At 43.1% G+C, this 25635-nt stretch overlaps 11 protein-coding genes across 11 annotated transcripts; 8 read left to right on the plus strand and 3 right to left on the minus strand.

Annotated features, from left to right (window-relative positions):
• Positions 1-1428: 1428 nt before the first annotated feature.
• On the plus strand, positions 1429-3847 carry J056_004771 (GPI inositol-deacylase; the record flags this gene model as incomplete). Its single annotated transcript, XM_009269961.1, has 4 exons — positions 1429-1623; positions 1674-1833; positions 1879-3756; positions 3804-3847. 4 exons carry the CDS (start codon positions 1429-1431, stop codon positions 3845-3847), a joined length of 2277 nt encoding a protein of 758 aa, XP_009268236.1.
• Positions 3848-4268: 421 nt separating this feature from the next.
• On the minus strand, positions 4269-7369 carry J056_004772 (Exopolyphosphatase; the record flags this gene model as incomplete). The annotated part of the gene is made up of 7 exons (XM_009269962.1): positions 4269-4974; positions 5025-5362; positions 5409-5636; positions 5684-5782; positions 5837-5948; positions 6149-7217; positions 7270-7369. 7 exons carry the CDS (start codon positions 7367-7369, stop codon positions 4269-4271), a joined length of 2652 nt encoding a protein of 883 aa, XP_009268237.1.
• A 193-nt stretch (positions 7370-7562) lies between these two features.
• Positions 7563-9223, plus strand: J056_004773 (Pantothenate kinase 2; the record flags this gene model as incomplete). The annotated part of the gene is made up of 5 exons (XM_009269963.1): positions 7563-7643; positions 7698-7763; positions 7816-8408; positions 8459-9033; positions 9081-9223. The coding sequence occupies 5 exons, from the start codon at positions 7563-7565 to the stop codon at positions 9221-9223; spliced, it is 1458 nt and encodes a 485-aa protein (XP_009268238.1).
• A 90-nt stretch (positions 9224-9313) lies between these two features.
• On the plus strand, positions 9314-10079 carry J056_004774 (Putative nicotinamide N-methyltransferase; the record flags this gene model as incomplete). Its single annotated transcript, XM_009269964.1, has 2 exons — positions 9314-9332; positions 9379-10079. 2 exons carry the CDS (start codon positions 9314-9316, stop codon positions 10077-10079), a joined length of 720 nt encoding a protein of 239 aa, XP_009268239.1.
• Positions 10080-10149: 70 nt separating this feature from the next.
• J056_004775 (uncharacterized protein) lies at positions 10150-10443 on the plus strand (the record flags this gene model as incomplete). The annotated part of the gene is made up of 2 exons (XM_009269965.1): positions 10150-10352; positions 10407-10443. The coding sequence occupies 2 exons, from the start codon at positions 10150-10152 to the stop codon at positions 10441-10443; spliced, it is 240 nt and encodes a 79-aa protein (XP_009268240.1).
• A 933-nt stretch (positions 10444-11376) lies between these two features.
• J056_004776 (uncharacterized protein) lies at positions 11377-13060 on the plus strand (the record flags this gene model as incomplete). Its single annotated transcript, XM_009269966.1, has 5 exons — positions 11377-11771; positions 11821-11925; positions 11975-12125; positions 12170-12835; positions 12884-13060. 5 exons carry the CDS (start codon positions 11377-11379, stop codon positions 13058-13060), a joined length of 1494 nt encoding a protein of 497 aa, XP_009268241.1.
• Positions 13061-13181: 121 nt separating this feature from the next.
• J056_004777 (Peptidyl-prolyl cis-trans isomerase D) lies at positions 13182-14514 on the plus strand (the record flags this gene model as incomplete). The annotated part of the gene is made up of 6 exons (XM_009269967.1): positions 13182-13329; positions 13379-13572; positions 13621-13673; positions 13727-13775; positions 13823-13945; positions 13990-14514. 6 exons carry the CDS (start codon positions 13182-13184, stop codon positions 14512-14514), a joined length of 1092 nt encoding a protein of 363 aa, XP_009268242.1.
• Positions 14515-14693: 179 nt separating this feature from the next.
• On the plus strand, positions 14694-17352 carry J056_004778 (Nuclear cap-binding protein subunit 1; the record flags this gene model as incomplete). The annotated part of the gene is made up of 3 exons (XM_009269968.1): positions 14694-14864; positions 14909-16158; positions 16206-17352. 3 exons carry the CDS (start codon positions 14694-14696, stop codon positions 17350-17352), a joined length of 2568 nt encoding a protein of 855 aa, XP_009268243.1.
• Positions 17353-17549: 197 nt separating this feature from the next.
• Positions 17550-18418, plus strand: J056_004779 (uncharacterized protein; the record flags this gene model as incomplete). The annotated part of the gene is made up of 2 exons (XM_009269969.1): positions 17550-17648; positions 17693-18418. 2 exons carry the CDS (start codon positions 17550-17552, stop codon positions 18416-18418), a joined length of 825 nt encoding a protein of 274 aa, XP_009268244.1.
• Positions 18419-19116: 698 nt separating this feature from the next.
• Positions 19117-20469, minus strand: J056_004780 (Transcription initiation factor IIE subunit alpha; the record flags this gene model as incomplete). The annotated part of the gene is made up of 5 exons (XM_009269970.1): positions 19117-19672; positions 19718-19956; positions 20001-20142; positions 20192-20287; positions 20345-20469. 5 exons carry the CDS (start codon positions 20467-20469, stop codon positions 19117-19119), a joined length of 1158 nt encoding a protein of 385 aa, XP_009268245.1.
• A 140-nt stretch (positions 20470-20609) lies between these two features.
• J056_004781 (uncharacterized protein) lies at positions 20610-25575 on the minus strand (the record flags this gene model as incomplete). Its single annotated transcript, XM_009269971.1, has 6 exons — positions 20610-22781; positions 22828-23070; positions 23120-23378; positions 23423-23663; positions 23709-25244; positions 25293-25575. 6 exons carry the CDS (start codon positions 25573-25575, stop codon positions 20610-20612), a joined length of 4734 nt encoding a protein of 1577 aa, XP_009268246.1.
• Positions 25576-25635: the final 60 nt, after the last annotated feature.

Genomic DNA, 25635 nt, shown 5'->3' on the forward strand with positions numbered 1-25635 from the left:
ACAAACTAGCCATGCTATCAGTTTCATAGCACTTTCAGCATTCCAAATACATTATCAACTAAACCTTCCGCTCAATATCCACCGAGTTGAATTTCTTGGCTACCACTGACCTCAAATGGCTCTTACGACTTTTGATGATCTCCAAATAAACGTGCTCCGTTAGTAATTCTGGCTGATAGTGATATGATTTTGCCAAATTTATATCCCTGGCGCTCCAAATCGCGCCTCGCACATTGATCGGAAGCAATGATCCACAATCTCTCTGGAGCATGCAGCAGGATAATAAAGAAAGGTCACTCAAACTTTGTCGGTAGCTGCAACGTATTTTGACTTACAAGTGCTCATATATCACAATGATTCGGCTCTATAAACGCGTTTTACTTTTTTCCGGCACATTGCGTCTACAGGACTCAACAATGCTGGCTGCAGGAAAAAAATATTGTGATTCCGTATCATCGCATGCTTATTTAATGCAACTCATTCAAAGTAAAGGGGAGGTCAGCCCAATTCTGAAATCGGGGGTTTTGCTCGACCAGGTGCGTGCGTTTCAAGATATCAAATAATGGTGGGTGTGAAATCGATTAAGGCTGATTTGACATTTTGAAGGCATGACAGTTTGGATGTTAATTTTTTTAATCCAAAACACTCTAAAAGAAACATGCCACATCTATCTGGACTAGTACAGGGCGCCAGACAGCGCTTTTCGCGATAATTTCACTGTTGAATTAATAGCAAACAAATTACCACAGAATGATATAAATTTGACTCAATTTTCATTGATCACATTGCTTCTTCTTGGACATAATGAGTTGTGAATTAGTTGGTGAATAATGTGTGATTTGTCTTGTGGAAGATTAACATTGTTGATTCAGTATGTTTGTTGATGTGCTGGTCAGAGATAGATATCACTGCGAGCTCTACCAGTATAGATAAACGTGTATTTGCCACGCTTTAGCGCGTGTCATGCATGCCGATAGCCACGTGACCAGGAACGAGGATACTCGAGAACCAATTGAGACGAACTAGATGTAAAGAAAACTTTGAAGATAAGTTGATTAGCACATGTGTTTTCGCCGTTAGCCGCCAGACTAGGAACGACGTAGCGGTGTTCGTGAAACATAACAAAGGCAAGGCACGAGCCACGTGCTTATCGGCCGTCGCTGTGTTATTTAAGCCGTCCGACCTCCTTTCTTCTTTTTCTTGCGGTAAAACGTCTTGAGGGACATGGCAAGGCGGGTATAACGCTTTCCCTGTAAATAGTCTGCGCTACTCGCAGAAAGCTTTATCTCCACTCGTTCAACACTCACCTTCGACTAAGCGCAGGAAGTCGGTTAAAAGTCCGCTTTGAGTGATATTCATAGCATTTGCTCTCCTTCCTCACTCCGTCTCTCAATCTAACCTCAACCACCAAGACGAGACAGTCCTCAGATGTTCTTCCGAACGGCTGCAATCTGCGCCGTCGCATGGGCAGTGGCTATAATTATACTAAAATCCAATCATGCTGAAAGCGCATGTAGAATGGCTTACATGAATCCCAAATATATACCCCATCCTTTCGTCGACTCAAAGTACGGATTGTATCTTTATAGAGACAAGCATTGGAACGTCGGTGATAGTATAACGGTAGGTAGCAACATAACGTTCCTAATATATCTCCTGATAACTTGTTCTAGCCAGATGGTATACCGGTGCTATTCATTCCCGGAAATGCTGGCTCTTATAAACAAGGTCGGTCGATAGCAGCTGAGATATCCAAGCAATACCATATCGACTACAATCGACCCAATCATGATCTCGCATCTCAAAATATACCACTGCCTGATCTATGGACAGGTGAGCATGCGCCTTCAGAGTGAGGCCGCGATAACACTTTACTAGTCGATTTCAAGGAAGAACTGTCAGCATTCCATGCTGGCTTGGTGCGGCGGCAGGCTGAGTATTGTCGAAGTGCAGTGGACTACATTCTGTCACAATACGCAGGCCAATCACATCCACCAGAATCAGTTATCGTAATAGCGCATTCGATGGGAGGAGTCGTTGCCAGGGAGATGTTCCACTTGACTGATTACAGACAAGGCTCGATAGACCTCTTGTTGACACTAAGCTCGCCAAACGCCATCCCACCAACTCCGTTTTCGAGAAGCATGAGTAGCTTGTTTGGTAATAACTTGAGCAAACACACGGAAATTGCCATCAGTGGAGGATCAGCTGATTCACTGTTACCAGCCGACGTTACGTACGCTCCCATCTCCCAAAACTCATTAAGCGTGCTATCTACGACCATACCAGGGGTCTGGGCGCCGATATCTCATCAGGCGATTGTGTGGTGTGATCAGCTGAGAAGGAAAATAGCAAGAGGTGTGTTACTTTCCGTCGACAGTAGCAAATCTTCGAAATTGAAAAGCAGGGAGAGCCTTATGGAGGTCTGGAAAGGCTTGCTCGTTGGGATTTCTAACATACCTGATACCGTTGGCTTGTTTGATGTCGATCTCAATGCTACAGTGGCATATGGTGCATATACAACCGCAGACATCGGCTCTGATAGGACAGCTTGGTCGCTAGGTAGGCCACCGCCACACTCGGTGACCGGAGATAAGGCGCCAATCGTGAGGCTTGTCACTAGCCTCACCCCTGAGCCCCCATACAAAGACTTTGGTCAGTACGAATCACCCATCCAAGTGCTGGCTTGTCAGGAAATCAAACCACTTAAACGATGCAGGCATCTGCCAATAAGAGATTCCGTAACTCTGCCATATTTACACAGAGACACGCAATGGTTGCCTGTCCGACATGGCGCCGACGAAGACCACACTATGTATCTGTTAGACGCAGACACAGATACTCTGGATGACAACGAGAGCGTGGTACTGTTTAGAAATGGAAAAGACGGAAAGAGGCACTGGATTACCTCCCAGTTCGCACCCGCTGACGAAGAGATCGTTATTGGTGGATCACTTACACGCATGTTATTCTCATCAGTTCCTCTTCTCGAGCAAAATCATGGGATAATGGCATTAAGAAGGAGATATAAATTAATTAATGCACCGTCTACTTCGCTAGTAGTGTACAGAATCGATGCTAAGCAGTCGACGTGTGTGTCGACGCAATTCAACAACAAAGAGCTATTTCAACCGCTGCTTAGACACGTTGTTGGATCTTTAAAAGGAATCGAAGAGACTTACCATCCAGACCTCAATGGAAGAATTGCAATTGAGTCACATCTTTCACAATCACCCTACCTAATCGCTGACGCGAAATCGAACAAGACTGAGCTCATCTTTGAGGTTTTTGCGGACACTTCCAGTACCGAATCATGCTATCCATTACAGGAACTCTCGGTCAGTGTGGATATTCTAGCTAGTATTTCCAAGTGGGGTACCCGCTATCGATCGGCATTAGTGGGATTTGCGTTGGGGATTTGGTGTGTCGCATTTAGACGGCAATTACAATCACTGGATTTGACGGGTGCATCAATCACCCTTCTCGAATCATTAACGGTAGCATTTCCACGTGAGATTTTAGCATTCTGCTTCATAATGGTAGGAAGTGTATTGGCTAGCTCATTATACGCAAAATTCAGCTTATATTTCGTTGGATTACATGACCCCAAGCTGTGTTTCGTCGGCCCTATCCTTCTCTTAGCATCATATGGTTTAATCAGTGGAGTCACTGTGGCAATTACAGGATTCAGCGCAATTCTCTCTTTCACTAGACTACACATACCCAAATTTAAGATAAGTCGGAAAAGAGAACTGGGTTTGATGTTGACTACAGCTGCTATCACTCTATTAATACCACAACAGGTAATGCTGAGTCTCATTGGAATATACACGCTATTAACCGATAATTCAACACCTCTCGCTCTTTCTATACGAGTCTTGGTAGTCTTACTAGCACCATTTTACATACCAGTAACTGTGGTCTGGCTAAAAGATCCGTTGATGAGCTCATTTGGGGTTGATTTTGAAGATCATAATCCATTACCTATTTTACCAATCGTCTGGATTGTTTTACACGTACAGTCTTGCAATGCTATACGGAAGCACAGAACGACCGACAGATTGGTTTGGTGGATAGAGAACAGCGTATTTGTCACATTTGCATTGTCTTCACTTGCATTCAGTGGAAGATATGCGTACATTTTATATGAAGGGATGTGTATCTTACTGGCAATTCTGTCTTACACGCGTTATTTTAATTGTAAAACAGAATGAATGGAACAGGAAAATGACTGTATAAATAGTTTTTAAAGTGTATTTGAACGCAGCTTAGTCGTGCAATGGAGTATTTGATCTTGATCTGGATCTGGATCTTGAGACTGATCTTGATCTTGATCTGCTTGTCGATCTGCCTCTGATGTCATTAACTGCAGTTTGATCCATTGGCTGTTGCTGTTGCGCCATCTGCATAGTCTGCATATTGGTATAGTAAACCCACATGAATGCACAGCTACCTATTTGTTCATTTGAGGGAACGAAACCGAATGTCTTCTCGAATGCTTTTCCAGCCAATATCCAAGATTGCGGTTGAGTTGGGTCGAATGCTACCCAATCAAAATTAGATAATGCATCAACAGATTTATTATTACTATGACTATGACTATAATTATTGCTACTGTCTGGTGTTGGTGACTTTTGATCCTGCTGATAGCTGTTGTAAGACATGTGATTTGGTTGTGAGTAGTGTGAGTATGAGTGGGTATTCGAAGGTGAGTTAGTGCTAAAGCTCTCTCTAGAGCTTTCAATTGGTCTCTTTGTTCTTGGATCTATCCTTGGACGCTTACCACTATCATAGCTTTGGTTTTGTATGCTCTGTGGTAGACGCGCTGATCTATCTCTGTTCCCATAATCATATCTATCATTGTACCTGTCGTTGTATCTGTCATCGTATCTGCTATCGTATCTGTCATTGTTACTTCTGTCCCTCTTCAAGCTACCGCTATCGGATGATGGTGTTTGAGAGTTCTTGTCATCTCTATAAACGCGCATTAACAAAGACTACTAAGTCAAGTGACTATAACTCACGATGAAGGAATCTTGGAAAGGAATTGAAGGATATTTGCAGGTAAACCTCCATTGCTATCTCCATCATCCTTTTTGCTTGAAGATTTTGCTGTATCTGAGTGGTTCACAACGTCAATACAGTTAATTTGTATATAATAAGAATTTATGAAAGCACCTTTTTCTGAAACATTTTTATTACTACTTGACTCATGTCTTGCGTCGAGAGTATCGCGGTCGCTTTGCTTCTGGCTTTCATTAGTTTCGCCGCTGTTGCTCATCTTATCCATAAGTATTTCAAGCATGGGCTTATTGAATACGGCCATCTGTGACCACATTTTGAGTATCTTAAGATTTTTCTCCTTCAAGGAATTCAATATAAGTCTGAATAAACTAGAATTACTCTACCTTCAGTTCTTTGTCAAGGTATTTAAGAGATTCGTCGAAGAAATCGACCAAGATGGATTCAATCGCGGAGAGAAAGTTCTTCCAATTATTTGAATCCCTGTTGCTTTTCTTGATCGCTTTGTGTGCTTGTTGCACCAGCGCATGTAGCGTGTAAAGACTAGAGACCCTCTTGGCTTTTTTGTCTCTGTGAGTTTCCAAGATGGACGAAGCCATATGTTGAGATCCCATCTTAGGGCAAATCAATTGAGGTTTTCGAGCTGAGCTACCAGACTCACGTTAAGGTTTTTGCCGCAGATGTACGATATCCTCTCCACTCTGGTGTTGGACAGTGTCGATCTGTGAATCACTGTTTCTCTCAGCAAGTCGTCGAATTCCTGTGAATTAAATGATAATAAGCACTAAAGCTTTTGATGGTGCGTTCCCCGTACTTTTAATGACATTGAGTTGGTAGTCCAAGATGAAGGAGCTGTTGAGGTGCGCGAGAAGCTTATAATTTGTGCGGGGAATTCAGATAAAAGTGGTAAAGGCTTGAGAGTCTCTCTATCTCTTTGAATCAGCCAATACATGTTTCTATCCTCTGCTTAGGTCTCTGCTCCGTGCTAATATCGAGTTCAATTATCATAGGCTTAAAATGTCCTAAAAATCGTCGGAAGAAACGTTGCAAGAGAAATACATTTATGTTTAAAGATTAATTTGTTTAAATGAGATTATTTATATTAGATATCAAAGCCGGCATATACTGTTTACGACTGGCATGTTTATTTTGATTGTAAACGACTGTGCCATTCAAAGAGAAGGCAAAGTTACCGCTGATCTTCAGCTTAAGCAGTTCATCAGCTTCTATCCCCTTTCTCAGTTTATCCAAGTGAGCGTTCAGCTTGCTAGAGGAGGGTACATGCAGTAGCAATTCCCTTCTGTGTTTGTGGCCGCTTTTACTGTTAGGATCGTGATAGCTCGTCCCAATTCCAAGCAAATCAAGAGCACCCTCGCCTTTTCCGTCATCTTGAGTGAATCTTTGTATATCTCTCTCAAACGAGTCTATGCCACTTGCGTTTCCGCAAATCCAATCTTCAAGGCTCATGGGTACAGATGCTAGCCCTAAACTTATTCCATTAGATGCATAGACGCGTTTGTAGTCTCTTTGAAGTAGCTGTGTAGTGTTTAATGATGACACATCATTTTTACACTCGGAGAGCGAGCCAAATAGATCGGATGTAGCTACGGTGGATGGCTGTGACGCTTGATGAATACCAGCGAAAGAGGAGCGAGGCAGAAGGAAGTCGTAAGCCTCAAAATCAACGCTCTGCGCTTTACCACCTTGTTTAAGATTGTTGGTATCCACTATAATAGCCTGAATGAGCAAATCAGCGATGCTTCTTTCTGTATCTGAATCAATGATCGATTGAGCCCAGGCATGTTTGAAATTGTCCGTAACAAGACTTGCACAGCTTCCAACTGGTGTTCTGACATCCCATAAAAGCGCACTCGGGTAACGATCAGGTGCGCCATCGTGATGATCAATAACTGCGACTACATCTGATTCAGGAGATTTCCATTGATTATCAAGTGTAGAATGATCCACCAGGGCGTAATTTGTCGCCGGGTCAAAATCATCTTTGATGTCTGAGAAAAAGATCAAAGAGTTTGTATCGATTTTTGCATTTGATAGCGCTAGTCTGTTCTCAGGACGAAGATTCAAGTCTTCTCTCGACGACTGAACGACGGGAATAGCCTGTTTGAGCGAAATAGGCGCGTTAGAGAGCGTGGATAGGTAGCTGAATGCAATTGATGAGGCTAGACTGTCCAAGTCTTCATTGTGTGCAATGTGAGATACAAAGACGTAAGTCAAAGGGACACACACCATTAGATTGGTTTCCGAGTACGATGATCCAATTGCTGATCGACTTAGCTCTCAAATCAGCCATAAATTTCGACCTCGTAGCTGCGAGTAAGGTATTCATCTGTGTTTGTTTGCTGCGCTGTGTAGAACGTGGGAGAGACGTATATTTGACTTTAACAGCTTGAAATAAAGCAGCTAACACGGTAAACAGTGTAATTAAAATGTATAATTTGTATTTGATCGTCGTTGAATGTCCCTTGAATGTCCCTTGAAAACCGACGCTCAGCTCATCGAGACGCAATTCCAACGCGGATATGAGCTATCCCGAGATACCAGACATTAGCAGACTAAGTGTTGATACGCGTGGCGCAGAAATCGTAGACGATGTTACAGAGGTGGGCTACGCTGGTATTTCCCGAAATGGAACAAAGTGCTGATATCAACAACAGGACAAAGATAGTCGGGGAATCTATCTTCCCTTCCATACAGAGTCTGTATCCCATATTGCCCTAGACGTAAGTGCTCGCGCTAGATTTACCCCCATTTCTTATTAATAACGGGGAACAGATTGGTGGAAGTCTCGCAAAGTGTGTTTATTTCTCGCGGACATCCCGCAGGAGAAGCAGCACAGCGTCTAGTAAGAGCACGAAGAGCACGAATCGAAACAGTCCCCCACCTCTTCAACCGCCGCCATCACCTAAACCAAACGGAACGCTAACCCCGAACATTCTCAAACCAATCAGCAACGACGCATGTACCCCTGTGTCTCCATTGTATAGCTCTGGCGGTAGTTATTTTGACGTTCAGAGCAGCTCTCACTCCGACAGCGCGAAGATCAGACCGGGATTCGGCAGTCACGGCCGATCGAAATCTAAACACATACCGGGTGGTCAGCTTAACTTTGTCAAGTTTGAGACTGAGCATATAGAAGAGTGTATTGACTTCTTGCGCAACCTTATTGATCAATCAGCAAATGTCAATGATGTTAGTCTTGATCAAATGAGGGCCAGCATCAAAATTGTTATGACCGGAGGCGGTGCCCACAAGCTTGGAGATGTTTTTGAAGACCAGCTCAAGACTGCTGTAGCAAAAGAGGAGGAAATGGAATGTCTGATAACTGGCTTACAGTTTATTACAACTATTCCCAAGGAGGTCTTTTGGTGAGTGCTGGGATTGCTGTTAAATCATCATGTCTGACATGTCATCAAAGGTACTCTGATGAGTTGGTGTACTCAGTCAGTCACAAGAAGCAGAAGAAAACTATATTACCCCAAGAGGAACTTCCAAGGCCATCGCCGAACCCGCCCCAGTTTAGCGTCAGCTTCGACAAACCGACTGAGTTTGAGTATCCTTGTCTGCTTGTCAACATCGGATCAGGGGTGTCTATTATCAAAGTGAACTCCGACGGCTCCTTCGAGCGTGTCTCTGGAACCTCTCTTGGTGGGGGAACACTTTGGGGTTTATTGTCGCTCCTCACGCCAGCCACGTCGTTTGATGAGATGTTAGCGTTGTCAGAAACAGGAGATAACAACTCAGTAGATATGCTCGTAGGCGATATTTACGGTAGCGATTACGGAAAAATTGGTTTAAAGGCGACGACAATCGCTTCATCATTCGGTAAGGTTTTCAAGAAAGGCGATAACAATCGCAAGAAAGAATTCAAGCCTGAAGACATCAGTAAAAGTATGTTGTTCATGATCAGCAACAATATTGGTCACATTGCGTACATGCAAGCAGAGAAACATAACGTGGATAGAATCTATTTTGGAGGGTGTTTCATTAGAGGTTTGTGAAATGTGTTGGCTGATTCTTTTCTCACACCATCGTAATAGGACACGCTGCTACGATCTCAACCCTCAGCTATGCTATCCGTTTTTGGAGCAAAGGTACGAAAAGGGCCATGTTCCTTCGTCATGAGGGCTTCTTAGGTAGTCTTGGTGCTTGGATAAAGAACATAGACGAAGAGCACTACTGATTACCAATGAGAAATGTATCCCTTCTGATTGATTACTAGTCTATTGTAAAACTGTATTTCTAAGTATACATTTGTTAACGCAAGACAACCATGGGGGATCTGCAATTAGGTGAGCAGAATGCGTAAGGACTTGGCAAAATTTAATGTGCGTCTAGATAGTATATTTGGTAGATCGCCCTCACCACCACCAGCAGCGCCACCAAAGTACGAGAGCTACACTTACAAAGGACGAGAATTGAAGATACGGTTAGAATCATTTCATCCATTGTGGGCGCATTATCTCTGGAATGCAAGTAGAGTATTCTGTAACTATCTAATCAACAACAATCTGTGTAAAGGAAAGAGCGTATGCGAGTTGGGTGCAGGAGCCGGACTTCCGTCGCTAGTCTCAGCGTTGGAAGGAGCAGATAAGACGGTGGTTACAGACTACCCAGATGAGCCGCTTTTGAACAACCTCCGAATCAACGTCGGTGAATGCTTAGAAGAAAACGCTCAGAACAAGATAAAGGTTGAGGGATTTGTTTGGGGTTCTGATATAGCAAATCTCCTTGCAGCCAACAACGGCAACAAATTTGACATTCTTATTCTGTCTGATTTGGTGTTTAACCATTCTCAGCACAACTCGCTGCTGAAAAGTTGTAAGGGATTGATAGCCCAAGGTGGACAGTGTCTCGTCTTTTTCAGTCACCACCGCCCACATAAGGCTAAAGAGGATATGGGATTCTTCGATAAAGCTGCAGAAGAAGGCTGGATTGTCGAGCGTGTAGTGGAAGAGCGTGTTGGCGTCATGTTCGAAGAAGACACTGGAGATGAAGGTGTCCGAGCCACAGTGCATGGATTTAAGCTTACATTGTAGATACTGTAGATGCTTTTTGTAATATTCTCCTTATCTCGTGGATTCTGTTATTCCAACTAATACGATCATCATGAGCGAGAGACTCGGTTTGCCAGCTCCACCTGCAGATGGAGAGAAGACGACGGTGCAAGTCAATGGAGAAAGCCTCAGCCTTGATCATCTCGGTCCAATGGTGGTCAATTCCGACGGCACATTGAGCAGGATACAGAATTGGGAAGGAATGAGTCAGATCGAGAGGGAAAAAACGCTGAGACTGATAGTTAAACGGAACAGGTGAGCTGGAGCTGCTTTGAGATGTTTGAAAACCAGCTAAAGCACCTTAACCAGACAAAGATTAGACAAGCTCCAATCCGAGGGAAAGTAAAATAGATTATGCATTACAATAAACTCAGAAATTATTTTTGAAAACAGCTTTGATATAGCTGATTGAGTGTATGGGATGTACGCTATCGGTTTCGTCAGTAATCGTGATAAGAATATCTTGGATACCCAGAAATTGAGTACCATGTGAGCCAGTAGCTTATAATGACCTTGCTGTAATGTGACAAGGTATTTAATGGTTCATCTGCGATGACTCACAAATACAACTGTCAAGATTGGGTTTCCCAGCCGGAATCTGCGTATGAAGACGGCAACGACGCTTGTTGAAAATATAAGCATCGCCCCTACTCTTATGGGCTAGTTTTGCATCAATATAAGCACATCTCGCGTGCTAAGCCCAAGTATAAACATTCCCTTGAGCTGTTTATACCAGTACATTATGAGTCTGTGATATAGAACTGAGCCAATGTACCATAAACCTTGGAAACTAATTCGAGAACAATCCCGAGCACAAATAAATTTACCGATGTGCTCGATGTCTTATCTTAAGCATCATAGCGCGGTTGACTGACCGCCGAACAAAGCGAACAACGTAGTTCTTAATAGGACAATAAGAGACATTGATGGTGAGGCTATTCCATTAGCAAAGCAGACCGTAAAGCCCAGAAGATGCTGCTTCCAACTCAGATCGAAGTAGCTGAATGCATAGCTCTTATTGCTCTAAGTTGTTCATATGATCAATTAGTACGCAAAGCTAGCCAATGCGTATTATCATACCGTACAAGCTTATCCATCCTTTATTTGATGGAATGGCCATGCTGCGTGAAGTATGCCAAAGACAAACGCGATTCTTTGTATTGCTGTGTATGGTGTATTACTCAAGTGGTTTGTAGCATTGTATCTCATACGAGCGATCGTGTCAGTCCGGTTAGTGGCAGTTGCCTCTTCGACTCCGACGACGATCTACACGATCAGGATGAATTTGTCTTCAATGATCAATACAGACGAGCCACAAGCTAGCGCTGAAGGAAGTATACCAGCTGCACCGCAATCACAACACCCTGCATATCCTTACCCACAACCACACCCTCAATCGCATCCACATTCTCACCCTCATTCGCTAATTGCTAGCCACGCGCTAACGCATCCTCAATCTCAGGGCTCTGAGCAGCCATCAGTACTACCTTCCGTGTTGCAGCAGCCACACTCACAACCACGACAACCACTGCCTCAACCGCATCAGCTTTACAAAGGACTTGAGAAACCACACGATCATCCATCGCTCAATTGCTGGGAGCTGCCTTACATCTGGGCTGCAATTACGCGATTTATACCCATAGTACAACATGAGCTTCTAGACGGTGTCAGAGAGTAAGTTAGCTACTTTTTCGATGATAAGGTATTCAATTTGCTTGTTTAGGCTGGAGGAAGCTTTGACTGCTTCGCCTGGTACTGTACATCCAACTGTTCACTTGGTTATGGAGCACATAGTCAGAATCTTTAAGCCAAAAATGTCGAATACTGAGTGAGTCGCTTGGGTTAGGTACTGAGGTAGCTGCTGATTTATTCATTAGTCCTGATGCGCTCGCCAAGCAAATTCAGTTACAGCTTTCTGATATCAAGCATTGGCCGGAGGAAGTAGTTGACCAGCCATCAGGCGCTGTCGTGGAAGACAGACCACTGAAAGATGGGAAATCATTTTGGGAAGCTGGGTGGAGGGAGAAGGTGGGTGTGATATGTTATTTGCACAATTCTAATATCAAATTAAGGTTTCTGTTATGAGACATCTGGTTGATTTGTCGCTCTCAACACCTCAGATAAAGGACATGATAGAGAAAAACTACAGAGTATCTACAGTAGAAAGGCACAGGAAACGTCGTGATGATCCCAAAGATAACGCTTTAGTTCTACCACCAGTAGGTGAAGACAGTAAAAGACAGAGACTTTGGGTTCTAGACGACAACCCAAGGGTGTACATATCTGGTAACCCATGGAAGAAGTCAACGACAATGACTGCTGTTACTGATACTATGGAGGATGTCGTCGCTTTGGCCAACAGTTACGCAATGTCTTCTTATCAGTCTGAAATGAAAGCCATGGAAGTTGCACAGACTGACAAATCACTGTGGAAACAACTGATGAATAACGCTAAAAAGGAGAGAGATCTGGCTGAATCATTAGCTGGGCAGCGCCAAGGTGCGTTCCTGCGCCGATGTGAAGCAGAGGAATCTAGGATTGCTCCAATGAAAAGAAGAAGGAAAGAGGAAGCAGAGGAATCAGAAAAGCACCTGTCTCAACACCCAGAAGAACGAAGGAATGTTGGTTATGGAGATGGTGAACAAACGCTGAAAAAGGAGTACGAAGATCCTCGTAGGGAAGATAGGGAAGATAGGGAAGATAATCACATCGATATAAAGAAAGAAGAATTTGCAATTGTGAGTCCTGCATTTACTTTATGTGAATAGTGATTAACAATACTTAAGCGAGATAAAGATGATGACGGACGGGAGCCAGAAGTGGAAGAGCCAGATGGAAGAAGGTCAAGGAGACAAACACATAATCGATCACAGACACCGTCAAAGCAAGGAACGCCATCAGACAAGTCGACGCGTTCTTCATCACGCTTAAATACCAACCAAGATGTGAGAATGGAAGAATGAGCATGTAAATTTTGATATAAATTGATTTGAATACGCCTTCGCTTGGAGTTTGTTTCCTCACCTTTGCCATTGGTTTTAATAGATCTTCAACTCGCACCCTCGCACCACAAGCAAGTTAAAAATGTTACCAAGAGTATTCATTGACTGGAATATCGACGGCGAATACGCTGGTAGATTGATATTTGAATTATACAGCGACAAAGTACCAAAGACGGCCGAGAACTTCAAATCCCTCTGTACGGGTGAGAGAGGATCAGATGAGGCTACAGGTGGGTTACGATGCTCGAATGAATCTACAAGGCTTATGCTGGTGTACAGGAAACAGCCTCACCTACAAGAACTCCATCTCTCACCGCATAATCAAAGGTTTCATGATACAGTTTGGTGATATCACAAATGGAAACGGTACGGGTGGTTTGTCCATCTATGGAGGTAAATTCGAGGATGAGAACTTTGATCTTAAGCATACGAAGCGCGGTCAATTGTCCATGGCTAATGCAGGTCCCGACACAGTGAGTTCGGTGTCAGTTTCTTTATGATCTAGACTTAAGGTTATTTAGAATGGATCTCAAGTGTTTGTTACTTTTTGCCCCTGCCCGCATTTAGATGGAAGGTGTGTTTGTTACACTGGTACGCTTTCACAATAGTCTAAACATATACACGCAGACATGTCGTTTTCGGTGAACTTGCTAAAGGCAAAGGATTGCTGCGTAGAGTGAGCTACTTATAAGTTGACTAGTGTTTCGCTAAACCTCAATTTAGCTCGAAAATACACAAACTGTTGACAACGACTTCCCTGCCGTCGACGTGCGTATCGTTGATTCAGGTTTAGTCCGAGAGGGAGAGGATGACGGTGTACCTCCACTCTCAATTGGTGATCATGAGGTAGGCTCATTTAAACATTCGATATGCTGCTAACCGTTACAAAGGATTACCCTGAAGACGATGACGCAGAGACTGAGAAGCCAGAAGTAGCGTTGGAGATAGCTCAATCAATTAAAGACAAGGGAGCTCAATGCTTCAAGCAGCAGGACGTTGAAGGAGCTTTAGATCAATGGGAGAAAGCTATAAGATACCTTGACGTTAATCCAGTTTTGCCCGAGGAAACTGCGAACGTTACCAAAGCATTATACTCAACAACGAGAGTACAATTATACTTGAACGCTTCTTTAGCCGCTCTCAAGTTAAACAAAGCGCCTGTAGCCGAGTCAATGGCAACGAAAGCTATCAGAGTACCACCAACTAAGAGTCAAGACATAGCCAAGGGTTTGTACAGGAGAGCGCTTGCAAAATCAGCACGTAAGAATGATGCCGGTGCTCTTGACGATCTCCATTACGCAATCAAAGTCGAACCTCAAGACAAAAACATACATAGCCAAATAGCTACCCTCGAAAAGAAGGTGGAGGGCTTCAAATTGAAAGAAAAACAAGTTTACAGTAAAATGTTTGAATAAATGTTTGTTATCTGCCTTTTGAAATTATGGAGACCACGACGGATAAGCATTCTGACTGTATATGTAGAGAATGACTTCTCTCTTTATAAAAGACTTGAAAAAAACCCTATGAAATGTAGGCTTTGCATTTGAGTTCCACTCACTCGTTTTCTAACCTCGACCACCAACCAAATATCTCAATGAGCGGTTATTACGATAACAGAGGCGGAAGTAGACGAGGCGGAAGAGACGGAGGGAGTAGAGGTGGTTACCAAAAGCGTAATTTCTATAGGGATGATCACGTCGAACCTCAAAGAGATACTCGCTGGGAGAAGCTTGAATCTCGCATAAAGAACCTCGCAGAAGATGATGTACGTAAGGGCTAGTTTGTTAAATATCTCATAACATATCTTAGGGATTTGAAATAGAATCTGATCTACCAAGATTAGCTAGAGCTATTCAAGCCGCGTTTGAATACTACGAAGATGTGATCCCAGATACAATTTACAAGTTTTTTACACAACAACCCCACAAATCTCAGTTATATGCATCGCTGGTCTTACTTTTGTCTATTTCATTTGACAACCAAGATAATCAAGACGCTGGAATTGTTGGTCAGAAAGTACTCGACCACTGTTTGATTAGATGGAAGGATGCCTTGGAAAGTAGAAGATGGATGGAAATGAGAATTGGCACTAACTTCTTTGCCAACTTGGTTCCTGCTCTTATTTCACCTGAATCGTTCTATGAGACTATTAACACGTTCGTCAAAGTGCTAGAGGAGCCAGGCGTATCATCGCTTCGAGCCGAAAGAGCGATTGAGTGTGCATCCGAAGCACTTATATACGCTAGCAGCTTCCTCACAACTCAATCAAAAGAAAGATACGAAGGTTTCGTAAACAGAATAGAGCAGTATGTTCAAAATGAAGAGATAAATGACACGAGACTGTTGCTCTACCCATGGGTCAATCTACCAAAAAATAACAGCAGGAACAAGGTTGACAATTGTGTCGATCCAATTCAAATTTATATCAAGACTTTACGTTCTCTTTCCGAGTCAGAATTTAAAGATCCTAAGCTACCTTTGTTTGATATAGAAGAGGTTTTACCAACTGTCCGAGAAGTTGATCCTGCATTACGCACAGAATTACCCAGCTTGTTGGTACCAGCTGACGATTATAATACTACCTCAAGGCCCAACAGTGAACTTTCTAGATGGAAGTTACATATTATCGAAGATGACACAGTCCCTTCACCTGACTCTGGAGATGGCGTCATTGTTTACTCCGTCCTCAGAGATATGATTACGCTATACAATAGAAATAGGATCGACTGCGCAAAAATATTGATGGACGTGCCTACATTCTTTCAAGGTAATCTTTTCAATGTTGATGGGTATAGTTTGGAGTCTACCCTTGTTTCAACAATTTTGAGCGAGTTACTCACCCTTCCTGAGCCCAAACATCCCAAACTTTATTACTCTAGTCTTATTACTGAGCTATGTAAGCTAAGTCCAAAGACCGTTGCTCCAGCTCTTGGTAGATCCATACGCAAAATATATGGCTTCATCGGTGAGGGCTTGGATGTAGAGATCATAATGCGATTCAGCGAGTGGTTTGCAACTCATCTGTCCAACTTTGGCTTCAATTGGGTGTGGAAAGAATGGTGGGTTGCTACACGTAATGAAATAAATCCTCTAACCATGACAAAAGGATACCTGATTTAGACTTACCTGACAATCATCCAAAGAGGATGTTTATCAAAAGGGTGATTGAATTGGAGATTCGTTTGAGCTATTTCGATAGGATTAATCAAACACTTCCCGAGGCACTCCTCAACAAGGCTGGTATGGTGGTATCTCCAATGCCAAACTTCATCTACGCGAACGAAGAGCATCCATATAATGCAACAACAACGAGTGTTATGGATTCAATGAGAAACAAGATAACGTCAGATGCCATGATAAAGAATATCGTCAAAATCGAAGAAGATTTGAAAGAGAATCCATCATTACCACAAAGCGGAAACTCTGCTAAGAAGGTTGCTAGAGATATAGCCACGCAGTGTTTATTAAATGTTGGCTCGAGATCTTTCTCTCACTTTCTCAATGTGATTGAGAAGTACATTGAAGTCATAAAATATCTCACTGCTGATAAAGATTCCCGTATCGATTTGCTGAGATCTGTTGGTAGGTTTTGGGTAAGAAACAGTCAAATGAAGAAGATAATAGTGGACAAATTGCTTCAATACAGACTGATTGAACCAACTGATGTTGTTCAATGGTTATTCAATCCAAACGATCCAGAATTCCCTTCGGAAGTTGATGACACCGTGTATCAAATAGGATGGTCAGATTTAAACTTTGGAGATTTATTAAAAACCGCTCTCAACAAGGTCAACACCAGAGTAAATCAACAATATCAAAAGTTAGTTGAAACGAAGAAAAATGATGAGGAAGTCGCATCGATTGCTAAAGCGCGTAACATGGAGATAGACAATGAAGATGAGACTACTAAGGAAGAAGAAAGAAGAGATTACTCACAGCTGCAATTAACGTTTGACAATCTCAACAGAGAGCAAAGAGAATGTTTCGTCTTGCTTGTTCAAGCATTTGTTGAAGCGTTAGAAGGTGTCGACAGTATTTCTGACAAGAGTATAGAAGAGTATACAGATCAAGATTGGGACAAGTGGTTATCTTGGTCATGGTACCAAGCTTTCTTGAGAGAATATTGGCCATCTATCTCCGAAACTGTGGAGACCATTCAGGTACTATCGTTCAATTCTCTAACAGACAAAGAAAACGACCCTCGCTGGCAATTGTGGAAATCTGCCCTTGCCTTGTCGAACAGATGCAATTGATGCTTCTTAAATAAATCTATTAAATTTAAAATCCATGCTTTTTTGTTATTCAAATTAAAAGCTGAAGTTTTGCAGGTCATAAGTAAGGTCATTTGACTCACATATGATTAGAAAAGGGTACCTGTTTCGCAATCGTTTCTAAGAATTGAGCGACTGCGTCTCGCTTCATTGAAAACCTCAACCCAATACAACAGAGTATGAGCCACGTACACTCAATAGCAAAGGAAGGATTCGGTCCCAACTCAAACTTGTACGATGAGCATCGTCCCAGCTATTCAGAAGAAGCGGTATCCGAGGTAAGTCGGACGGGGTGGTTGTGTACTTAACCAACGATGTGCAGATCATTAGAAATATCCCCAATAAGCCAGCTAGAGTGTTAGAATTAGGAAGTGGAACCGGAATTTTCACAAGAGCGCTTTTAAGTCATACAACTACTGAGATTCAAAGTTTGATAGCAGCCGAACCGAGTGAAGACATGAGAAAGACCTGTGCTGATAGCTTAAACAATGACATTGTTAAAGGACGAGAAGTCGAAGTCATTGAAGGCACTTTTGAACACATAGAGGCAGAGGACGACTTATTCGACATCGTGATCATAGCTCAAGCTTATCATTGGTGTGCAGACTATGACAAGTCTTTGAAAGAGCTCAAAAGAGTTATGAAGCCTCACGGTAAACTAGCCCTTACGTGGAACATGGAAGACAAATATAATAAGAAATGGGTTGCAAATGCGAGAAACATATATGAGAAGTATGATGTTGGCACACCGCAATACAGATTAGGGGAATGGAAAGCTCTTTTTGATACAGACGCTTACAGATCTTATTACAAAGGAGTTGATTATAACAAGTACCTTAGGCATCTTCCACTATCCTTACAAGGATACAAAGATAGGCAAAGCACGAAATCTTTCATCAACATCCTTCCTATCAAGGAAAAAGAGGAGCTGCTGGAACACCTTGCTCAATTTATAGCTTCTCAGCCTGATGTTGACTGGATTGAGAAAGACAAGGGTACATTTTACATTCCATACTCAACAGACTTATTCATAATCCATCTCAAGTAGGCTGACAAAGAGTAGATAGATCCAGCCATTCTTATAAATCTTTATTGTGTAACGTTTTAGACCAATCAAACCTTAGATAGTGCCTAATAACAATTTGTCTCAAGACTGCTACATGACCCAGGCTCACTGCTACTGCATTCCATGTAAACCCATTTGTTTTGAATTGTATGACTGTTGGATTTCGCGAGTGATTGACCATCTCTGACCTGTTGCTGCTTTGGACAATCAACTGTATTACTGTGAAGTGAAATAAAAGAGAGCTATGAAGCATATTGACTTTGAATGATTTTCTTTAGATTTTACTAGTTAAATTTTCACACTTCAACCCGTCCAAATGTTGTTCGAGTCATTCTGCATACTTACTGACGTTGATACATTAACCAATTTAATAGAAATGCATAGGAGATAGAATTTTCAAAAAAACTGATTGTTCCAAAGGTAAGCTTTTGTTAAACTTCCCCATGTTTCTCAATTCATCACGCATCCACTCGGATAATACGACTCGAGCGACATCATGGATGCACACCCAAAGGAATCTAGATCGATATTTCATGTGCTATCTATGTCTTGAGCCGAAAAAGACCTTTGGCATGAAAAGATTTGAAACTATTGATAAAAAGTGCAGATGCTATCATCCAGACATTGCTTCTATCAACATGAATCTAAATAATGCATTGTAATTACAAATTGTGAATAAGTTATGCTACCTGTTCAAAGTCATCGTCTTCCTCTGAATCTTCATCTCCATCTCCTGGTTGATGCTGTGATGAATGAGCTTGAGCTACATTCGTAGTTCCGGTATCTTGTTTCAAACGTTTGTTGGTTGTTTCCTGATAGGGCGACTGAGATCGCTTTAAAGTGTTGTAATTGGAGTAATAATCATTGTAGTATTGGTCAACGTTTAGCTTCTCTTGGCCATCACTTTGATTCTGGGTGACATCTTCCTCTCTCGACTTGTCTCTTATGGATTGGTTTCTGTGACCAACAGCTGTGATTTCACCTGATATCGTGCTCCTAAGTACCCATTCTGGTAGCGCATTCTTTGTTCGTCTCTCCTCTTCCTCTCTCTCCATCTTCTTCTTATGCTCATCGTCATGCTCGTCTGCAACTATTTGAACCCTCACTTGAGACTTGTTGTTAGCTGCGTTGGATCCACTACCTGCTACGGCTAGTCCATCATCTTCGCCTTCGAGTTCTTTGATTGGTTGTGTAATTGCCTTAACGTTCTTACTTATCCAATCTGCAATGTCAAATCTAAACCAGCTTCAGTCGATAGCTGATAGCTTTAGTAATACTCACGGTGGCAGTGTCATATCTTCGGTGAGCTTCAACCCAGCTATGATATGTCGACATTGCATAAGAAGTCTTGCCATCATGTCTTGTGAACCTTTGACACCGTCGGACTCGTCATTGTCTTTGAGTGGAGCATTGCACGTATCACATAGGAATGTATCTGTCGTGGAATTCAAATGTAAGACGTCGAGTGGAGTGAATGTCTTGTGACAACCTGGACAAACGTAACCTTTTTGATCGAGTTCCTTAAGCAAGGTAAGCAACAACATAGTGTAAAGGAAATGCCCACATTTCTGAGTTTATCGTCGATAGCTTTTCTGATTCTCCACATACGCCATTTGACGTTATCAACGAATTGCTGGTAATCAATGTAATAATATGTTTTCAATAGAGGGCGTGGATTCGGAGGCTGGTATTCATTGCGTCTATAGCTTTGTAGTGTCAGCATTGATTTACCTACTGAACCACTGAACCACTCACTGAAAGACAAGCTTATCAGCAATCAATTTAGCGATTAGCTTCGAGCTATCTTTAACCGTAAGTCCAATTCTCCCAGCGACTTCACCGTCCTGCATACTGTGTAAATATCATTAGCGTCGAAGCCACTATCATAGCTATAGCTACTTTACTCACGCTTCCTTCCTTATAAGCTGATCAAGAATTATAAAATATTTGCTTTCATAGAAAGATCTTCCGACGTGTTGTACCAGGCTCTTCAATCTCCTTTCATCCGTTTCGTTAGCAATCGCCGCGTGCATAGACGATGATGGTTTAAGATGATGAATTATTATCAATGACTTTGTATAATTACAAGATAGTTAAATAACATGTTTGATGAAATGACTGTCTGTTTTTAATAATATTATTAAGTGAAAATAGAAACATAATGCCCAATAGCTTAGATTACTTGATTATTTTCGTTCCATCTGTCAAATATATCCATAGAGGCGCCAGCAAAGTTCTCGCCATTTTGTGATTGTGGTCTTAAACTCTCGCTTGACCTCTTGCTGAGCGCGCTCAGTTGCCTTTTAACAGCTTTTTCCTTGATCAAGTTGGAAGGCTCGAGGTTCGCGCTTGATCTGTTAGATGAACCTCCGTTCTGTTCAAATTGAGCAACGCGTCCTTTAACTGAGATTTGTTGACTCTTGTCAGACTCTGCCGATGGTGATGGTAATGAGTTTGCAGCTGCATATCTCTTAAACGTATCAAAAGAGTATTCGTTTTGAGATGTATTCAATATCTTCGTTGGAGTTTCCAGTTCGACTTCCTCTTCAATGTGTTGTTTACTCATCTCATCTGTTCTCATCGGATGGAGCTGTGGCATTGCAGCAGCTGCCTTGGATGCGGGTGACCAGAAAGATGGTGAGTTAGCAACTTTGTTCGATGGAGACAATGGAAGTTCTTTCTCTTCGTGTTGCTCCATGAAAGTTGGTGAGAAAGGATCCTCAGATTTACGCTTAGCTTGACCATCCTGGATCCTACCAACAGGCGATGGCTGAGCGCTGCGTCCTGATGGACTGCCGTTTACTTGTTCATGAGCACTGAGCTTGCCTTTATTTGAGCCGGGTGATACTGGCAAGGGACGTCTACCATTTTGCTGTACTGTTGACTCGCGCTCTGAGTCCACATCATTTACAGGTGAGTTTAGATATGCTAGTGATGCTAAAACATCGCCACCAGACAAGTGTGATGCTCGTGATTGTGTTTGTGAGCGATCAAGAGGATCTTGAGCCATTTGTGGTATGCCGACAGAGTGGAGGTTGTGGAGGTGATCTTCATCTTCCTCCTGCTCCTCAACTAGGTAAGGGTCTTCCTCCTCAGGAACAGGGACAGGCAAATCCTCCGCGGCATCGTTGTTCTCGGCCTCAGATGAATGACTGTAGTCGCGATTCAACTCTGATTCGTGATCAGCCTCAGCTTCGCGCTCAGCTAGATGCGCGACTTGCTCAGTCTCTTCAAGCTGAGGCCCCTCCTCCCGCAATGGCTCTTGACGATTAGTGTTTGGAAGAATCTCCACAGCTTCAGCGTCAACTTTGTCATTGTAATCCTCTTCACCCATCTCAAAGTCCCGAGCATCATGGAAGTCACCACCGGGACTGTGTATATCAAGTCTTGGGGTTTCTTCTACTACCTCATCGTGGCCATCGTTTGAGTCAGCCGGATTTTGATCAATAGATGCTATATCGCTTTCCTCATGATCATCCTTGATGGCATTGAGAAGAGTTTCTCTTCTACTCTCAGCAAGTGAGGGACGTGAGGAAGGACGTGAAGTAGGGCGTGACATTTCCTCCTTATCCTCAGCATCGTGGGCTTTGACGGCAGGCTCACTGATGTCATTCTGATCGTCAAAGCTGATCTCGGAGCCGCTATCATCAACTTCAGCCAAAGCGTCAGCGTCAGTATGAGAATCTTCAGTCATTTCTTGAGTGGTTTCCACGACTGTGCTGTCTTCAATGGCAGAAGTGTCTTCGTGAACGTTTGAAGATTCGATAGTGTCCTCGTGAATGTTTGAAGATTCAGTGGTGTCCTCATGAGTGTTTGAAGATTGATCTTGCTCAGCAGTGGTGTCGATCTCATCTAAGGGTAGTGGTGATGGTGGCTTACCAGTCTTCCCTCGGCGAGACACTGAGGCATTGAACAAGGCTTCATCGATTACATCCATTTGTGAGATTCTTGGACCTGCTTCGCTGAAGATCGTGTTGCCGGTTTGTGCTTTCACGGAAGGTTGGGCGTGTAAAGCAGGTGGAGATATCTTAGCTGTGTTTCTCAGAGCATCTACCGTCTTGACATCGTCAGATGGGGACTTTACCCTCTCAATGTCTTGCTTGTGACGCTCGAGTGCTGCTGATTTGATAAGCTCTGCATCAGTAGGTGTCATGTTTGATGTGGTGGTCATTGGCATTGGTGTAGGTGGGTGTGCAGATGGAGGCGGATCAATAGACAAAAAGTTGATGAACCTGACTGGAAGCTCAACTGATACGTCTCCTTTAGACAATGAACCTGCTACTCCGACTCTGAGGGTGTAGTGTACCTCAAGTAAGCGAGTACGAGGAATGGTAAGTGCATCAGACTAAATTGTTAGTTAGTCATGCAAAGGCTTCAAAAATAGCACTAACAGGAACCTGCAATGATGAAGAGAACTCTAATTGTTCACCAGAATCGACACCTCTAAACCATCCCTTAGCAGTAACGTGACCAGACGTTCCCTTTGAACCGATTTCAAGCTTTTCCTCAGCAATTCTTTTCGTATTTGTTGTCGTTTGACATGCATCCAAATCATCTCCCACCATGAGAGATGCGTATGGTCGAGGTTTGTACGCAACAATTGTCCTATTGAGGGACAAACTGACTGATTTGATCTGCATTACTTGTCAGGTGTGTGAGTTAAAAGGGAACTTGAGAACATACCCTCTTGCTGCTGTTGTTATCAATCGTAATCATGACGTAGCAACGCTGACCAGCAACCCAGTGTGGACGATGGACACTAGCTGTGAGATTTATTGGACCTTTACCTCCAAGGAACAATGGCTTGGACGCTGTTTGCATTATTGGAACTGGTGCGGGCGCCAAGACGCTTGATGGAGAAAGGAGAGGGTAGATGGTTACATATCTGTAGAAATGAGCGATAGAACGGTCGCTAGATGTGCTGTTTTTGAGATGAATAGAGCTGTGATTGGGTTAGAGAGATTTATGACTTAGTAGTCAACTTACCCAATCACAATATATCTGATGAAACCAGGTTTTGATTTCAAGGGGCCCTTTGCACCACCTCCGATCGGCAATTTGATTTTGAATGGAAGAGATAATCTGTTTTCTTTGCTTCTACCTCTCTTTGTACTAACTCCGCGGTAGTAACCTTCATCGTCTGGCAGGCCGTATCCAGGTGGAGGATAAAAATCGACAGGAGCGTCATGGTGGAAGAAGACATGGCGTGTTTCGTCGGCGTGAAGATCTAGAACTAGGGTCAGCACTTTACTTTGCTATTAGGTATACTAACCTTCGAATCCAACAACTCGAACCTTGCCATTACCCCACCAAACTTTGTCATTTGCCAATTTAACATCCATGCGACCTCCAAGGACACCACCTTCGACTACGGCTTCACTATCAAGAACAAGATCGACCACAGCTCTAGATCTAGTGCGCGACTGTTCCAGATTGATTTGGTGTGAACTACTGCTAAATTTGCTTCCTGAGAGAACAGCTCTCAATTCCCTGGCGGTCCTAGCAGGTGAAGTAGAGGTATTTAGTAGGGTGGTTTGTCTAAGCAAATCACCTTGTGATCGTGCCTTTTGAATTTTCTTGCTATGTTGAGCAACAACTTTGTTCGAGACCGGTGCAGCGTCCAATCTCGCGGAAGCCGGTGGATCGACGGCACCAGTAGTTGTGGAGCAAGACGAGTTTGACGGTGTGACAAAACCACCCTTCTGCAAGTCAAATTTAACGGCGCCACCGCCTCTCTCTGCATGTGCAAGGCCTTTCATACCTCTTGACGACCTAATGTCTACGCCATTTGATCCTATTGAGCTAGCGTTCAAAGAAAAATTCGAGCCTGATCTGACGTTAACCTTCGGTGCATATGGGAATTCAGTGGACGACGGTGGCTTCGACAAGAAGTCTAAGTGGGCGTACTTCAACATTGATGCATTTTCTGGCGATATTGTCGATGATGTGTTTTTTCTAGATGGTGACATAACTGCCTGTTGCGCTGATACAGATCTTTTAAATTTTTCAGGTTGCTTGTCTTTAATCTCAGGTTGGATTGTCTGCGAGATACTCATCACGGAAGCTTGTGGTTGATTGTGAGGGTTGTGTGGCATGGTCTGTGAACGCTTTCTGACTGGAATCTGATCTCTGTCTGTTGGTCCTTTGCCCACTCGCTCAGGAGCTTGTTCACTTTCATCGACAGCGACTTTCGAAGATGTTCTCGGCGGAAGTCCGCTCTGGTCAGTGGTGTGTGACTTTTGTGAGTGCTCTGTCTTGTGCGTGTGATCGGACTTGTTTGAAAATTCAGATTTACGCGACTTGTGAGAGTACTCGGACTTGTTATCAGATTTGACATGCTCTTGTTGATGCACAAGTGGAACATGTGCATTTTTATTCTCTTCTTTACCTTCACTGTTTTCATCCGCCTTATCAATCAATTCCTCGTCCTTCTTTTCCTGCTTTAGATTTTTCTGGACGGTCGTGTCAAGGGATGTTGTTGAAGCAGATGGATTGGTTACGCGCAAAGCATTCTTTGGTGAATGCTCTAAATGAGGTGTACCAGATGAAGAGTTGGAGTGTTTGTATATCCCCATTCGTTGTAGCTTGCGATTGACAAGATCGAGGTCATTACTTGCTTCACTGTTGTGTGACTCTCCCCTTTCCATGACAATAGCTTCCGCTTTTTCAAACTCATTCCGCTTTTGAACATGTTCTTGGTGCTTGTTTGGGTTTTGTTCATGGAAAGACAGTAACGCCTCTGATTGTGGAGAAATGATTCTCACTGTCTTAGAAGGGGAATTAGAGCGAGAATTGTTAACGCTTTGTCCTAAAATAACGCGTCAGATATTTTTCCATAGGCGACAACAAGACATACCATCGAGATCCTTGGAATCGCGCAGGCCAGCTGCAGATGAGGCCGAAGGAGGTGGGCGTGGACCTTTAATGGGGCTGCCTGAACGTTTCTGTGGATTTGATTGGGCGACCTCGGTAGGAATGTCATCATCATCGACTTGAGGACTAAAGTGAATACCAAGGACATTGCTACGTCTGTCGCTGCTGTTGGCAGAGCCCAAGCTTGAGCCCAAGCTTAAAGCACGCGTGTAGCGTCTACGCGTAGGCTGGGGGTCTTGAGTTGGATTCAAGTGCTCGTTATTCATTGGATCTTTAATTGGCGATGGTGGTGAACGGGATCTAAGTCTGGAATTATTTGAGCTAGA

This window comes from Wallemia ichthyophaga (genome assembly GCF_000400465.1).
Source record: "Wallemia ichthyophaga EXF-994 unplaced genomic scaffold scaffold9, whole genome shotgun sequence".
Lineage (NCBI taxonomy): Eukaryota > Fungi > Basidiomycota > Wallemiomycetes > Wallemiales > Wallemiaceae > Wallemia > Wallemia ichthyophaga.